Here is a 17,166-nt window from a genome sequence, read left to right as displayed (position 1 = left end):
GTAAAGAGCATAAAAAGAGCACGCAAGGAGATTGGTCATGAATGGCATGCTGTGGGGGGTACCAGGATCTTCATCTTGGAAAAGGGATGAAAATCTAGGAGAGGTTGGAGCACTGGAGAAAATAAGGAAAAAACCATCACATGGGTGCAAGTCACCCAGAATAGAGGAGGCATGAAGTGCTGCCCCAACCTCGTGCCTCGTGAGAAGATTAGCAATGTTTGGGGCAAGCTACGGTGGAAGGGGGGGGGGGGGGAGGGGTGTCCAGAATTGGGCTTGGCCAGGGAAGGGTAGCAGCGAGCTGGAACCGTGATGGAAGAAAATCCATCCATTGTGTGCTGAGGATGCTGGAGAACACCTGGGAGAGAAGAAAAGTCGAATGTGAGGAGGGCATGAAATGCTTTGTCAACTTGTGAGGAAGACTGACCATGGCTGTATCTTCTTGGTGAAGATGCAAAGCAGAAGAGGCAGATTGTGTTCAGCTGAGGAGAGCAGCATGTACATCTGACACAGTGGCAGCCCAGTCCAGTTGCTGTGATACCAGATGATTGTACTGGGAATGCTGACTTGATACGTGTCACCAACCTTTGTGTTGTGCAGTGGCAGGCACAAGTGCAGTGAATGATTATTCTCAGGTAGAGTGTTATGTAACATGTCAGTAGCACAATACATAATGAGCAAGATTCAATATAATGTAGATTCTTATAGACTCGTTAGAGGATCCTCCTGATCTGATGGCCATATGGGGCAGTCAAAGTCCTTTGTGACAGTACTACTAGGCACAGGATAACAGTGTAAGTTCCACAAAAGAATACCAGTTCACAGTCTACTTTCCACAGAATAATAGCCGGCTTGGGACACTGAGCCCAGAGCTCTTGATGAGCATATAATTGATGGTTGCAACATAGTGCCAGCAATTGCAGCATGGCTGTCATCTATGTGTGTGCTGCTGGTGGGCAAGATTGGTGCCTCTAGTGAGGTCGGCTGTAGATTAACATGTCAACAGGCATGCTTATGTTCTCAGCTATAATGTTGTGATACATTCAGTGCGTGCACCGCCCAGTGTTAGAGTTGCCCAGCGGGTGCACTGTCTCTGGCGGAAGACACCTGCAACAGTTGTACATAATGACCCACTGGTTGTGGGTGTTTCGCAGGTAACTGTAGTGGCAGGTTATCAGCTGGGATTTAATGTAATATTAATACTGTTTTGGATTAGTGGCAAAGAAAGACATGAAGTAACAATTTTGACATGTAATTGTATGCCACAGTTAAATTTCATCAAACATTGCACATTGGCCAATCTTAGTGAGATAGGAAAAGGAAATTACTGGTATTTATAGCATTGCTCACTCATATAGGTCATTAAACTACAAAGTATCACTGTGTTTCTGACCATTTTTAGGAAGAAGTTTGGAATGACATTAAGGTGATTGGCTATGATTCAGTCACAAACAGATAAACAAAAAGGAGGTAACAAGATAAGACAAGTTCAAGCATTTGTTACTGAAGGAAATACAAAACTGTCCCATAGTGAGGTGGGTCAGAAAATGTTACCAGGGTCTGTTCATTAATGAGCCTGCATCTTTTGGTCATGTTAACATGATAGGAAAGTCTGAATACTTTTTGTGTGCTGTGCATACTGAAAAATGTGTATATGCTGAATACAGAAGACGAAATCATCATTAACAAAGCAAGTATGCAAGCAGGACAGGAGTGTGCAGCGTTACGTATACTGCAGTAGCCCTAACTGTGTTGTAAACACAATGAGTGTAGATATGTGATATCTAAGGTCCCCAGTAGGCCACCATCACACTTATATCTGTCTCTCCTTTTAACTCTCTTCTAATAAATAAGGGGGCTATGCTCAAGACTGAACACTGAAAGGCATAATCAGTCTTAAATGATGATGATGATGATGATGATGAATAAATAGGGTACAGACGATCGCCACTGCCATCACAGACACATTAAAACTTTACTGCCTGCATACTCCCCTTCAGCTCCCATAACTCTTTCCTAAAGCCAGTAAACAGCACATCTGTATCAAAGACGATATTCCGTGGGTCATATCAAAATACACTCCTGGAAATTGAAATAAGAACACCGTGAATTCATTGTCCCAGGAAGGGGAAACTTTATTGACACATTCCTGGGGTCAGATACATCACATGATCACACTGACAGAACCACAGGCACATAGACACAGGCAACAGAGCATGCACAATGTCGGCACTAGTACAGTGTATATCCACCTTTCGCAGCAATGCAGGCTGCTATTCTCCCATGGAGACAATCGTAGAGATGCTGGATGTAGTCCTGTGGAACGGCTTGCCATGCCATTTCCACCTGGCGCCTCAGTTGGACCAGCGTTCGTGCTGGACGTGCAGACCGCGTGAGACGACGCTTCATCCAGTCCCAAACATGCTCAATGGGGGACAGATCCGGAGATCTTGCTGGCCAGGGTAGTTGACTTACACCTTCTAGAGCACGTTGGGTGGCACGGGATACATGCGGACGTGCATTGTCCTGTTGGAACAGCAAGTTCCCTTGCCGGTCTAGGAATGGTACAACGATGGGTTCTATGACGGTTTGGATGTACCGTGCACTATTCAGTGTCCCCTCGACGATCACCAGTGATGTACGGCCAGTGTAGGAGATCGCTCCCCACACCATGATGCCGGGTGTTGGCCCTGTGTGCCTCGGTCGTATGCAGTCCTGATTGTGGCGCTCACCTGCACGGCGCCAAACACGCATACGACCATCATTGGCACAAAGGCAGAAGCGACTCTCATTGCTGAAGACGACACGTCTCCATTCGTCCCTCCATTCACGCCTGTCGCGACACCACTGGAGGCAGGCTGCACGATGTTGGGGCGTGAGCGGAAGACGGCCTAATGGTGTGCGGGACCGTAGCCCAGCTTCATGGAGACGGTTGCGAATGGTCCTCGCCGATACCCCAGGAGCAACAGTGTCCCTAATTTGCTGGGAAGTGGCGGTGCGGTCCCCTACGGCACTGCGTAGGATCCTACGGTCTTGGCGTGCATCCGTGCGTCGCTGCGGTCCGGTCCCAGGTCGACGGGCACGTGCACCTTCCGTCGACCACTGGCGACAACATCGATGTACTGTGGAGACCTCACGCCCCACATGTTGAGCAATTCGGCGGTACGTCCACCCGGCCTCCCGCATGCCCACTATACGCCCTCGCTCAAAGTCCGTCAACTGCACATGCGGTTCACGTCCACGCTGTCGCGGCATGCTACCAGTGTTAAAGACTGCGATGGAGCTCCGTATGCCACGGCAAACTGGCTGACACTGACGGCGGTGGTGCACAAATGCTGCGCAGCTAGCGCCATTCGACGGCCAACACCACGGTTCCTGGTGTGTCCGCTGTGCCGTGCGTGTGATCATTGCTTGTACAGCCCTCTCGCAGTGTCCGGAGCAAGTATGGTGGGTCTGACACACTGGTGTCAATGTGTTCTTTTTTCCATTTCCAGGAGTGTATTAACTAGGAGAGCACCTGGTGACATTCTTCGACAAGCCGCAATTAGTCTTATCAGGATACTTGATTGTGCAGTATTTGGCTAATATGAATATTCTCAGTCTGTAGACCCGTGTATTGGCTCCATATCCATGTATGCACTAGTATAAATTCTTGATTTATTCTAACTTCAGTGGCAATCAGAATCTATTTTGTGCTATATTCATAATCTTTTGTCTGGTTACAGTTACTTTATTACTTGCTCGCTTTACATGAGCCGTACGATTTTGCCTTTAATTAAGAATGATTCTTAAGTAACATTTTTTCATGATCTGTGAATCAGTTGATTGAGAGATTCCTTGAGAAAGAGAATCACAATTTGAATAATATATGAATTTTTTTGAGGCTACTGTAAGTTCATTTACATCAAGTATGTAAAAGTTTCATTGTGTGTACTCTTCTCTCTTCATTTTGTCTTCTAGAATTTCTCAATATGTTTAGCAATAGGTAATCTCTGTAGACTAAATGTCCTTTAACTTGCATCATAGCAGAAAATTACCTCTAACAGGTATTTTAAAACCGTTGGTGAGGAGGCTTGCGTGCCTCAGCGATACAGATAGCAGTATCATAGGTGCAACTACAACGGAGGGGTATCTGTTGAGAGGCCAGATAAACGTGTGGTTCCTGAAGAGGGGCAGCAGCGTTTTTAGTAGTTGCATGGGCAACAGTCTGGATGATTGACTGATCTGGCCTTGTAACACTAACTAAAACAGCCTTGCTGTGCTGGTACTGCGAATGACTGAAAGCAAGGGGAAACTACAGCCGTAATTTTTCCCAAGGGCATGCAGCTTTACTGTATGGTTAAATGATGATCACGTCCTCTTGGAAAAAATATTCCGGAGGTAAAATAGTCCCCCATTCGCATCTGCGGGAGGGGACTACTCAAGAGGATGTCGTTATCAGGAGATAGAAAACTGGCGTTCTACGGATTGGAGCGTGGAATGTCAGATCCCTTAATCGGGCAGGTAGGTTAGAAAATTTAAAAAGGAAAATGGACTGGTTAAAGTTAGATATAGTGGGAATTAGTGAAGTTCGGTGGCAGGAGGAAAAAGACTTTTGGTCAGGTGAATACAGGGTTATAAATACAAAATCAAATAGGGGTAATGCAGGAGTAGGTTTCATAATGAATAAAAAAAATAGGAGTGCGGGTTACCTACTACAAGCAGCATAGTGAACGCATTATTGTGGCCAAGATAGACACAAAGCCCATGCCTACTACAGTAGTACAAGTTTATATGCCAACTAGCTCTGCAGATGATGAAGAAATTGAAGAAATATATGACAAGATAAAAGAAATTATTCAGGTGGTGAAGGGAGACGAAAATTTAATAGTCATGGGTGACTGGAATTCGTCAGTAGGAAAAGGGAGAGAAGGAAATGTAGTAGGTGAATATGGATTGGGGGGAAGAAATGAAACAGGAAGCCTTCTGGTAGAATTTTGCACAGAGCGTAACTTAATTATAGCTAACACTTGGTTCAAGAATCATGGAAGAAGGTTGTATACATGGAAGAACCCTGGAGATACTAGAAGGTATCAGATAGATTATATAATGGTAAGACAGAGATTCAGGAACCAGGTTTTAAATTGTGAGACATTTCCAGGGGCAGATGTGGACTCTGACCACAGTCTATTGGTTATGAACGGTAGATTAAAACGGAAGAAACTGCAAAAAGGTGGGATTTGAGGAGATGGGACCTGGACAAACTGAAAGAACCAGAGGTTGTAGAGAGCTTCAGGGAAAGCATCAGGGAACGATTGACAAGAATGGGGGAAAGAAATACAGTAGAAGAAGCGTGGGTAGCTTTGAGAGATGAAATAGTGAAGGTAGCAGAGGATCAGGTAGGTAAAAAGATGAGGGCTAATAGAAATCCTTGGGTACCAGAAGAGATATTGAATTTAATTGATAAAAGGAGAAAATATAAAAATGCAGTAAATGAAGCAGGCAAAAAGGAATATAAACGTCTCAAAAATGAGATCGACAGGAAGTGCAAAATGGCTAAGCATGGATGGCTAGAGGACAAATGTAAGAATGTAGAGGCAAATATCACCAGGGGTAAGATAGATACTGCCTACAAGAAAATTGAAGAGACCTTTGGAGAAAAGAGAGCCAATTGTATGAATATTAAGAGCTCAGATGGAAACCCAGTTCTAAGCAAAGAAGGGAAAGCAGAAAGGTGGAAGGAGTATATAGAGGGTCTATACAAGGGCGATGTTCTTGAGGACAATATTATAGAAATGGAAGAGAGTAGATGAAGATGAAATAGGAGATATGATACTGCATGAAGAGTTTGACAGAGCACTGAAAGACCTAAGTCGAAACAAGGCCCCAGGAGTAGACAACATTCCATTAGAACTACCGACAGCCTTGGGAGAGGCAGGCCTAACAATACTCTACCATCTAGTGAGCTAAAAGTATGAGACAGGCGAAATACCCTCAGACTTCAAGAAGAATATAATAATTCCAATCCCAAAGAAAGCAGGTGTTGACAGATGTGAGAATTACCGAACAATCAGTTTAATAAACCACAGCTGCAAAATACTAACACGAATTCTTTACAGACGAATGGAAAAACTAGTAGAAGCCAACCTCGGGGAAGATCAGTTTGGATTCCGTAGAAATGTTGGAACACGTGATGCAATACTGACCCTACGACTTATCTTAGAAGCTAGATTAAGAAAAGGCAAACCTACGTTTCTAGCATTTGTAGACTTAGAGAAAGCTTTTGACAATGTTGACTGGAATACTCTCTTTCAAATTCTAAAGGTGGCAGGGGTAAAATACAGGGAGAGAAAGGCTATTTACAATTTGTACAGAAACCAGATGGCAGTTACAAGAGTCGAGGGACATGAAAGGGAAGCAGTGGTTGGGAAGGGAGTGAGACAGGGTTGTAGCCTATCCCCGATGTTATTCAATCTTTATATTGAGCAAGCAGTGAAGGAAGCAAAAGAAAAATTCGGAGTAGGTATTAAAATCCATGGAGAAGAAATAAAAACTTTGAGGTTCGCCGATGACATTGTAATTCTGTCAGAGACAGCAAAGTACTTGGAAGAGCAGTTGAACGGAATGGACAGTGTCATGAAAGGAGGGTATAAGATGAACATCAACAAAAGCAATACGAGAATAATGGAATATAGTTGAATTAAATTGGGTGAAGCTGCGGGAATTAGATTAGGAAATGAGACGCTTAAAGTAGTAAAGGAGTTTTACTATTTGGAAAGCAAAATAACTGATGATGGTTGAAGTAGAGAGGATATAAAATGTAGACTGGTAATGGCAAGGAAAGCGTTTCTGAAGAAGAGAAATTTGTTAACATCGAGTATAGATTTTTTAGTGTCAGGAAGCCATTGCTGAAAGTATTTGTATGGTGTGTAGCCATGTATGGAAGTGAAACATGGACGATAAATAGTTCAGACAAGAAGAGAATAGAAGCTTTCGAAATGTGGTGCTACAGAAGAATGCTGAAGATTAGATGGGTAGATCACATAACTAATGAGGAGGTATTGAATAGAATTGGGGAGAAGAGGAGTTTGTGGCACAACTTGACAGAAGAAGGGATCGGTTGGTAGGGCATATTCTTAGGCATCAAGGGATCACCAATTTAGTATTGGAGGGCAGCATGGAGGGTAAAAATCGTAGAGGGAGACCAAGAGAGGAATATACTAAACAGATTGAGAAGGACGTAGTTTGCAGTAGGTACTGGGATATGAAGAACCTTGCACAGGATAGAGTAGCATGGAGAGCTGCATCAAACCAGTCTCTGGATTGAAGACCAAAACAACAACATCCCAGTAAATCTATGAACCATGAGAATAATCTTTGGCAATTATTTTCTGTATGGTTCTACCTACTTGTTCCTCTCACACACTGATTACTTCTGTAGTCCCTAAAACCTCTAGTAATGGGTGTAAGCCATCCCAATTCATGAAGTCACAAGAAAAAAATTGGTCACTACGGGTATTTAAATGTATTTGTGGTGTCAGTTATTATTCCCATGGCTTATACCTTATCAGAATCTAGAGTAATGCTTGTTGCGTAGTTTATTGTGTCTTAAGTCGATTGTCCCTTCATAAATTAACGAAAACTATAGTTAGACATTTAACTCCGTCAGTTTCATTCAATTCTTGCATAAGAAGACAACTTTATTTTTACACAGTGATTTTTGGTGAAAAAGATTCAATAACTATGCAAGTAAAAGGGCTTTATCTTCTTTTTTTTAAAGAGTAACAACTTCTGTTTGTTTTTTTGGTATCAGAATTCTTCCCTGCATTAAACAATCATTTAGCAAGTTTTCCTTAACTGGTATTGTTTTATCTTCAGTCACCTTGAGAACCTCAGCTCTTAAATTGTCAGAGAATTTATACTCTTATTTCTTCTTTTATGAAAGGGATTGGAGCAGTATGACTCTCACAGCTTCTATCCATCTTTGCCCAAGTTCATTGCCACATCAATCCACAGTCTGTTTGTGAGATATTGAAAGACATGTTATGCCCTTCCATGTTCTGGTGAAGTGCTAGACTCCAGTACTTCACCCAAAGATGGAAGGGAAGTAAGAACCTTCTGATATGTTGGGAACACACTACAGATTGACCCTGAAAAAAAATCTGAGAAGAATTTATCTCATTAATGACCTGTCCCAACCTTATGTAGCCTCTCTGTCGTTAGTGTTGACAAAATTGTCGGAGCCCTCATATTATGGATCACATTTCTGTAGTGTATACCTCAAGTATTTCCTCAAGTATTTGGAATTACTCCATTGTTAACATAATGTATACACCAATTATTTCTAGTTTTAATAATTTTTCCTTTTTCTTCTCTCTCTCTCTCTCTGTCTCTGTCTCTGTGTGTGTGTGTGTGTGTGTGTGTGTGTGTGTGTGTCTTTAGCTTACTGATCCAGGAGCCAAATAGTGTAACCTTTCTTAATTTTCCTGATTCCTCTAGCCATGGCCATAGAACAATACTAACCACCTTTGTATGTCTGAAAACTTGCATTAGCTTTCCCATTGTCATTTTTACGGTTTTACGCAATGTTTCCACTCTGTCATCAACAAATGTGTCTTCTGCCTTTCCTTCTTATAATTTCACCTCACTTTTACAAAGTGAGAAGTCTGCCTGAACATCAACAATTGTCAAAATGATAGATTGCTACTCACCATGAAGATGACATGTTGAGTTGCAGACAATCACAATGAAAGGACTATCACACACTGAACTTTCTGTCAAAGTCTTCTTCGGAAAAGAAAGGAAAACACACATGACCGCTATCTCTGGATGTTGTGGCCAAACTGGCAGTCAAGCCACAGCAGTTGGATATAGCAGTCGTGTGTGTGTGAGGTGTATTTGTCTGTGTGAATGTGTCTGTCTGCAATTCATCGTGTCACCTTTACGATGAAACAAGTACCGTATTTACTCGAATCTAAGCCCCACCTGAAAAATGAGACTCGAATTCAAGGAAAAAAAATTTCCCGAATCTAAGCCGCACCTGAAATTTGACACTCGAAATTCAAGGGGGGAGAAAAATCTTAGACCACACCTCCAAATCGAAACAAAGTTGGTCTATTGTAATATGAGACACAATTTAGGTCAAATGAATGACGATACAGCTACAGTAGTTTGGTTCAAGTTGTAAGCTTAGCAGTTAAGCTTTATCAGGTAGCCATTGCTATGCGTCAGGCGCTCCGTCCGTATTTATATGGATACCCTTCCTTTTTCACGTGCTTCGTCTGGTTTGAATCATTTGCTTATTTTTCTTTGATCTGATAAGTGCCGTTCTCTTTGTTATAGGTGTTTACGTCACTCTAAGCTGAAAATGCATTATTGTACTCGTGCATTGTTTGTCGCATTCTGATAATGAGTGTTTACGACCTTTCGCCGCTCGTGGCAAGGCTTGCTTTTGTGCGTGCTACTGCTGCTTACAATAAAAAAAGAGAGAGAGAGAGAGGAATCGTCTCATTAGCGAAATAATGGCAAGAGACTGCTATTTGTTGTTACTTACACTGCTGCTTTCTTCGATAATGATCAACAAGAACCAAATAATATACTGCGTATGATAGATGTTCTGAACGAGAGTTTATCTAAAATTTTTCTCCGTTTGAAAATCTTTGCAGATGCCTCTTTTGTACATTACATTCTGCACAGAAATTAGTCATCTTAGAATTAAAAATGTAATCAATTTCCGTGCTTCATTTCAGATTGTATCAATATTAGGCATAAGAATAATACGAATATAAACATGACATGATATGTATATTCTTCCGTAATTGCTGTTGTCTCACACTAGTGTCGTAGGTTATAAGGCAGACAGGATTTAAATGAGATAGCAGCAAACACGAAAGAATACATGGCAAAATGTTTATATTCGTATTATTCTTATGATGAAGAGAATACTGCATGTGATTCACAATTCATAAAAGTTCCTATTAGCAACCATTTCTTCTCACAGGTAGGAAAAAATTCGGATCATAGAGTTAGCCATATTGACAAACATCCCAAACAGTCTTGCCAGTCGGATGTTCGTAGTACATTGAAATGCTGCTACATTCGAAGATGAACAACACGGAATTTATATTTACTTCGTTGGATAATGTATGAAAATGCAGTGGTCGAAACTCGGGGCGGAGAAAAAAGCTCGTCTTCCACCTTTTTTTTAAAAAAATTATTTACTGACGCAGAGGTATTGGCGCCAGTATTTATCTCTGTGCCTGCAAAGCATGCCTGTGTAGCGCTACATACATTCGACGGCGGAAGTTAGTTGTGGCGGCACCTACCAACATTTTTAAGAACTTCCGCTGATTTTGCACTCGATTCTAAGCCGCAGGCGGTTTTTTGGATTACAAAAACCGGAAAAAAAGTGCGGCTTAGATTCGAGTAAATACGGTATTCTTTTCTTCTAGTTTTTCTCAATTAGAGTACCACCCTAAATACAGGGTGTCCCACTCAAACCTCTCTGATTTCAAGGACCCAGGAGAGAAAAACCACAGTAGATATGACAATGAAAAATGCACCACATTCTAGAGAATCTCAAAGAATTTATATTCCCGTGTCAGAACATTTACATCTACATGTATACTCTGCAAATCACATTTAATTGCCTGGCAGAAAGTTTATCGAACCACCTTCACAATTCTCTCTTATTCCAATCTCGTATGTCGCGCAGAAAGAACAAACACCTATATCTTTCCGTACAATTCTGATTTCCCTTATTTTATCATGGTAATCATTTCTCCCTATGTAGATCGGTGTCAACAAAATATTTTCACATTCGGAGGAGAAAGTTGGTGATTGGAATTTCGTGAAAAGATTCCGTCGCAATGAAAAACTCCTTTCTTTTGATGATGTCCAGCCCAAATCCTGTATCATTTCAATGATACTCTCTCCCCTATTTCACGATAATACAAAACGTGCTGCTCTTCTTTGAACTTTTTTGATGTACTCCGTCAGTCCTATCTGGTAAGGATCCCACACAGCGCAGCAGTGTTCTAAAAAAGGATGGACAAGCGTAGTGTAGGCAGTTTCCTTAGTAGATCTGTTACATTTTCTAAGTGTCCTGCCAATAAAATGCAGTCTTTGGTTAGCCTTCCCCACAACATTTTCTGTGTGTTCCTTCCAATTTAAGTTGTTGGTGCCAAATATCATCGCCAGAGTCCATCACGGTTGCATGAAGTGAAAATGATGACTCCACAGCAGCATGTTCAAGCAGTAGTGTGGTTTGCAGAAACAAAATTGCCCATTACTGTGCAAAGAAATTATCGTCGTGTGTATGAATGTAATCCATCTGATGTGAAAACAAATAAGGAATGGTACAGGAAGTTTCTGGCAACAGGAAGTGTTCTGAAACACTCTGGAAGTGCACGTTATGTAGTTTCAGAAGAGACAGTGGAGTACATCAGACTAACGTTTCTCAGAAGCCCACATAAGTAAATTCATCAAGCATCTAGGCAACTTGATGTACCTCGATCAACATCGCATCGTATAGTTCACCAGCGTCTTTGTATGTGTGCTTACAAATTGCAAATTCTGCAACACCTGACGCCGAACGACAAACCACACCAACAACAATTTGCTGAGGATATGATGCAGCGTATTGATATGGATGCCAGCCTTCTGGAAAGATGAGGCAACCTTTCATCTATCAGGAATGGTTAATAGGCACATTGTTTGGATTTGAGGTTCACAAAATCCCAACATTGTCATTGAACATGTACATGATAGCCCTAAGCTAAATGTCTGGTGCGGGCTAAGTCACGACAGGATTGTTGGACCGTTCTTCTTTGCGGAACAAACAGTGAATGGGTCAGCGTATTTGGACAAGTTGGAGCAGTTTGTGTACTCTCAGATACGAGACTTGCAACCCAACATTATTTTTCAACAAGATGAAGCTCTGCTGCATTGGTCAATGGCTGTTCGCAAGTTCCTGGATAAGAAATTTCCCAGTCGTGGGATCGGATGCAGAGGACTCATCGCCTGGCCACCATGTTCACCCGACATTACACCGCTTGATTTATTCATGTGGGGATTCATGAAGGACTGCATGTATATGTGACCAACATGGACAATATTCCTATGTTGCGACATCATATCACTAAAGCGATTGCAACAATAACAGAGGAAATGTTACAAAGAACCTGGCAATAAATTGAATATAGACTCAATATTTGTTGTGCTACAAATGGTTCACATATAGAGGCGTATTGATGATAAATAATAAATTCTTTGAGATGCTCTACACTGTGGTGCATTTTTTCATTGTCGTATCTACTGTGTTTTCACCCCCCCCCCCCCCACCCCCCTCTTGGGTCTTCGAAATCAGGGAGCTTTAAGTGGGACACCCTGTACTATTGGGATCACTTATTGTAGCCCCAACTCAACTGATAATTGCACAATATCAGAAATAATTTAGTTACTCAAGAACTTTATACCAGAATTAAAGCTGGTATGCACTTTTTTTTCAGACATTAATTTGGTTATGTTATCTACTTGCCACAAATAATTTACAATTGCTATATACATCCATTAGGTCTAGACACATCTCATTGTTCACAATGTTGAGTGTGCTGTTGCATTCACTCTAACCATTTCAATACCATGACTGTACCTTCACCATATTTATGGGCTGTGAGATGCCACGATTTAGGGAACGATGAGCCTGTGCTACGAGGGTAATCCCAAAAGTAAGGTCTCCTTTTTTTTATAAGTACACAGACCTGTTTATTTCTACAATGGTTTACATTAGTTTACAGCTTGAACACTTAGCTATTTTTTGACATATTCACCATTTCTGTCGATGCATTTTTGTAGATGCTGTGGCAGTTTTCGTATGTGCATGTCATACCAGCTTGCTGCCATGCTGTTCATAAAGGTATGAACCTCTTCTTTCACCTCGGCGTCGGAGCTGAATCGCTTTCTGGCCAAATGTTCTTTTAACTTAGGGAACAGGTGATAATCACTGGGTGCCAAGTCAGGACTATAGGATGGGTGGGTGATTATGTTCCACTGAAACTGTTGCAGGAGATAAACGGATTGCCGAGCGATGTGTGGGCGAGCATTGTCATGGAGAATGTGTACAGCCTTGCTCAACATTCCTCTTCTCTGGTTCTGAATTGCTTGTTTGAGTTTTTTCAGTGTTTCACAGTACCTGTCAGACATCATCCAGGTTGATCTGCCAACGTTCCACGCATGCTTTGCTCAACCTTCAACACTGTCTCCTCAGAAACTGACAGTCTCCCGCTTGTGAATTTCAGTCCAACCAGCTGCAAACTCTCTACACCACTTACAAACATTTTTGACATCTATGCACAACTCACCATACACTTCCATCAATTGGCAATGGATTTCAATCAGCTCAGTGCCCTTTGTGTTCAAAAACCGAATAACTGCACGCAATTCGCACTTGGCGGTAACATCCAATGGGAGCTCCATTCACAACGGCTGCCAAGACTGAGCGCATGTTTACACACAGCACATGAAGCACTCCTCATAACATTGTGACCAACTGCCACACAAACAGTTCTGTGTGTGTGTATATAGAGGGAAACATTCCACGTGGGAAAAATATATCTAAAAACAAAGATGATGTGACTTACCGAACGAAAGCCCTGGCAGGTCAATAGACACACAAACACACACACAAAATTCAAGCTTTCGCAACAAACTGTTGCCTCATCAGGAAAGAGGGGAAGGAGAGGGAAAGACGAAAGGATGTGGGTTTTAAGGGAGAGGGTAAGGAGTCATTCCAATCCCGGGAGTGGAAAGACTTACCTTAGGGGGAAAAAAGGACAGGTATACACTCGCGCGCACACACACACATATCCATCCACACATATACAGACACAAGCAGACATATTTAAAGACAAAGAGTTTGGGCAGAGATGTCAGTCGAGGCGGAAGTGAAGAGGCAAAGATGATGTTGAATGACAGGTGAGGTATGAGTGGCGGCAACTTGAAATTAGCGGAGATTGAGGCCTGGTGGGTAACTGGAAGAGAGGATATATTGAAGAGCAAGTTCCCATCTCCGGAGTTCGGATAGGTTGGTGTTGGTGGGAAGTATCCAGATAACCCGGACGGTGTAACACTGTGCCAAGATGTGCTGGCCGTGCACCAAGGCATGTTTAGCCACAGGGTGATCCTCATTACCAACAAACAATGTCTGCCTGTGTCCATTCATGCGAATGGACGGTTTGTTGCTGGTCATTATATATAAAAAATAGGAAACCTTACTTTTGGGATTACCCTCGTAGATCTCTTTAAACACTGTGTGATGTAGCCTAGGATCTTTTGAGCATCTAGAATTTCATTGCCAAAACATGCACGAACAAGCATTAGTTTCTTGTATCGTAAACAAAGCTTAAGATACATTTAAACAATTTTGATTCTGGGCAATAAATTGCAACGACTCTGTTTTGGAATAAAGTATTAATATGATTACCATAAAACATCAACTGCAAAACATACAAATTATATAATTTAATATTTTGTACACAAGTGTAAATATTCCGAATCAACAAAGTATCCACAGGGGACAGAAAAGACAAACGGAGTATTGCTCTGATTAGCATGGTATTGGAAAACATAAAGACATACAAGGAATGACAACTAGATATAGTGTTAGCAATATATAGGCTCATCTCAATTATTGCTGTAGTAGTTCCATTTAGAATCACAATCTGATAGATTAGACTGAAAAGAAAAAATACTATAATTCAATATTGTGTATTAAACATTTGCAGTGAAAACACATGGAAATATTTGTTTTGATATACATGACCTGCATGTTTCTAGATCTTAAATGCATTAATATTTACTCATCATTAATAGTAAAAAAAAGTCTTTGGAGAAAGAAAAATACTGCACCTTTCTCATAAAAAAGATTGAATTTGCTCGCAGTTTTCTTCATAAAACTTATCCATGTACAGGTGATAGGCTGGGTCGTCTTTAACCAAGTTGTTGTGGGTCTGCCGACAGCGTTCCTCAGCTACTTGCTAATGCAGTGGAGAGGCTTTCCGTCATTACGAGAACTGCCTACTTTTCATTGGGTTCTAGCTGAAATGGCAGTTCACATCCTCATGGAAGAAGTTGGATTCTACTATTCTCATAGGTAGGAAATAAATAAGATGTTAATCTTGTTGTGATATAAACTATTTGTTTGTACTCGGAAATTGGTGCTGATTATTAACACTGTGTGTGATTCTTTTCAAAGAAGAGAAACTGTGACTGCTGAAAGGTACTATAAAGTTCCTTGAACAGCACAAATGTGAAACAATTATTCCATTCTGAAGATTTGCTATGAGATACAGACACAATCATTAGTTTTAGTATGTTTGTTATATTAGTTGCAGTTCCTACTCACTGAAGATTGCTAAACAATTATTATTCTAAAAGTTTAACGTCTGCATATGTCATTTTCTGGGAAACCTATGATTTCTGAACCAGTTAACTTTTGCTTATTGTTTGTTTTGCAGTTGTTTCAATGAATTTTCACTTGAAATATTATGTTACAGGTTGTTGCATAGCCGTCAGCTTTATCGCCACATCCACAAGAGGCATCATGAATGGACAGCTCCAGTTGCTGTGACAGCAATTTATTGTCACCCGGTGGAGCATATTTTTTCAAATTTGTTACCACCTTTCTTAGGTGTTTTTATTATGGGGTCACATGTTGCAACAGCCTGGCTGTGGTTTTCACTTGCTATACTATCAACATTGAATGCTCATTCAGGCTACCATTTGCCTTTCTTCCCATCACCAGAAGCGCACGATTTTCATCATCTTAAGTAAGTTTATTCTTTATTACCATCATTTACTGTAGTGTTGCTGTTGTATCTTTGCAAAGAAAGTTTGAACTGACATTACAAAAGCTGATATATAGATGAATTAGTGTGTTACATTGCAGATTTGCCCTGAAATTTACTGACAGGTTAAGATTGTGTGTCAGACAGGAACTAAAACCCAGGTCCTAGTGTTTTGTGAACTATGTTGTAATCTCCGGAGCGATCCAGGCATGACTCATGACTGCCTTCAGACTGTTTATTTTACTCCTAAGTTAAATGTCACTTTTCTAATCATAAATTTGAGGTGACACAGAGAAACAACACAAAGACAGAATAATAGGGGATTGAGGAACAGAGATGAGATGTGGTCATTTTGAATTGCTCTCATGTGTTCAGCTTTACATTATCATCCAGATGGTGTGATGTTTTGGTAAACTGATTTCTTGTTATCATTAGAAAGTCTTGAAGACTTCACCCTATGGCCGGTATTACACTATCAAATTTCTTTGTCAAAGATTTGATCAAAGATGTGATCCAATATTCCGTCCAATATATTTGACAAAGATCTTTGACGTAGCGCTACAAGGGGTATTACACTGTCATCAAATTTTTCGTCAAAGTTCAAGATGGCTGACAACAACTTGTTATTAACCGCAGCAGTTCTACGTACTCCAATTGCATTGTGTGCACATGCGGAAAAGAAGTGGGGGAAAAAATGGAACCATACATACGAGGTTGACAGTCTTAAAAGTCCTGGGATTACAACTTGATAATAAATTCAGTTGGGAGGAGCACACCACAGAACTGCAGAAACGCCTTAACAAATCTGTATTTGCAATTCGAGTGTTAGCAGACATAGGCAACATAAAAATGAAAAAGCTTGCATACTTTCATTCCATAATGTCATATGGGATAATATTTTGGGGTAAATCTTGAAGTCAAACAAAAGTTTTCAAGGTCCAAAAGCGTGTAATACGTATTATTTGTGGAATAAATCCACGGACCTCCTGCAGAAACCTCTTCAAAGAACTGGGTATACTAACTACTGCCTCTCTGTATATTTACTTCTTAATAAAATTTGTCGTAAATAATATATCTCTTTTTCCAACAAACAACTCAGTTCATACATACAATACCAGGAACAAAAATGATCTGCACAAGGACTTAAAAGCACTTACTTTAGTTCAAAAAGGGGTCCACTACTCAGGAACACTCATCTTCAATAATTTGCCAGGAAACATAAAAAATTTAGTTAGAAATAAAGATCAGTTTATCAGTTTAAAAGGAGCCTGAAAGACTTACTACTGGCCAACTCCTTCTACTCCATTGACGAAATTTTTAATAGAAACAAATGTTGTATTGTATT

General features: G+C 40.9%; 1 protein-coding gene across 2 annotated transcripts in view; it reads left to right on the top strand.

Moving 5' to 3' along the window:
* Positions 1-17,166, top strand: part of LOC126251452 (fatty acid hydroxylase domain-containing protein 2) — a 208,826-nt gene that overhangs the window by 159,047 nt on the left and 32,613 nt on the right. For both annotated transcript variants that reach the window (XM_049951880.1, XM_049951881.1), the window contains exons 5-6: positions 14,946-15,127; positions 15,531-15,803. In XM_049951880.1, coding sequence (XP_049807837.1) covers positions 14,946-15,127; positions 15,531-15,803 — 455 coding nt within the window. The remainder of the gene's footprint in view (positions 1-14,945; positions 15,128-15,530; positions 15,804-17,166) is intronic.

This window comes from Schistocerca nitens, chromosome 4, assembly GCF_023898315.1.
Source record: "Schistocerca nitens isolate TAMUIC-IGC-003100 chromosome 4, iqSchNite1.1, whole genome shotgun sequence".
NCBI classification, from domain to species: Eukaryota; Metazoa; Arthropoda; class Insecta; order Orthoptera; family Acrididae; genus Schistocerca; species Schistocerca nitens.
The sequence above is the reverse complement of the archived record's forward strand: the minus strand, read 5'-3'. Positions and strand labels throughout refer to the sequence as shown.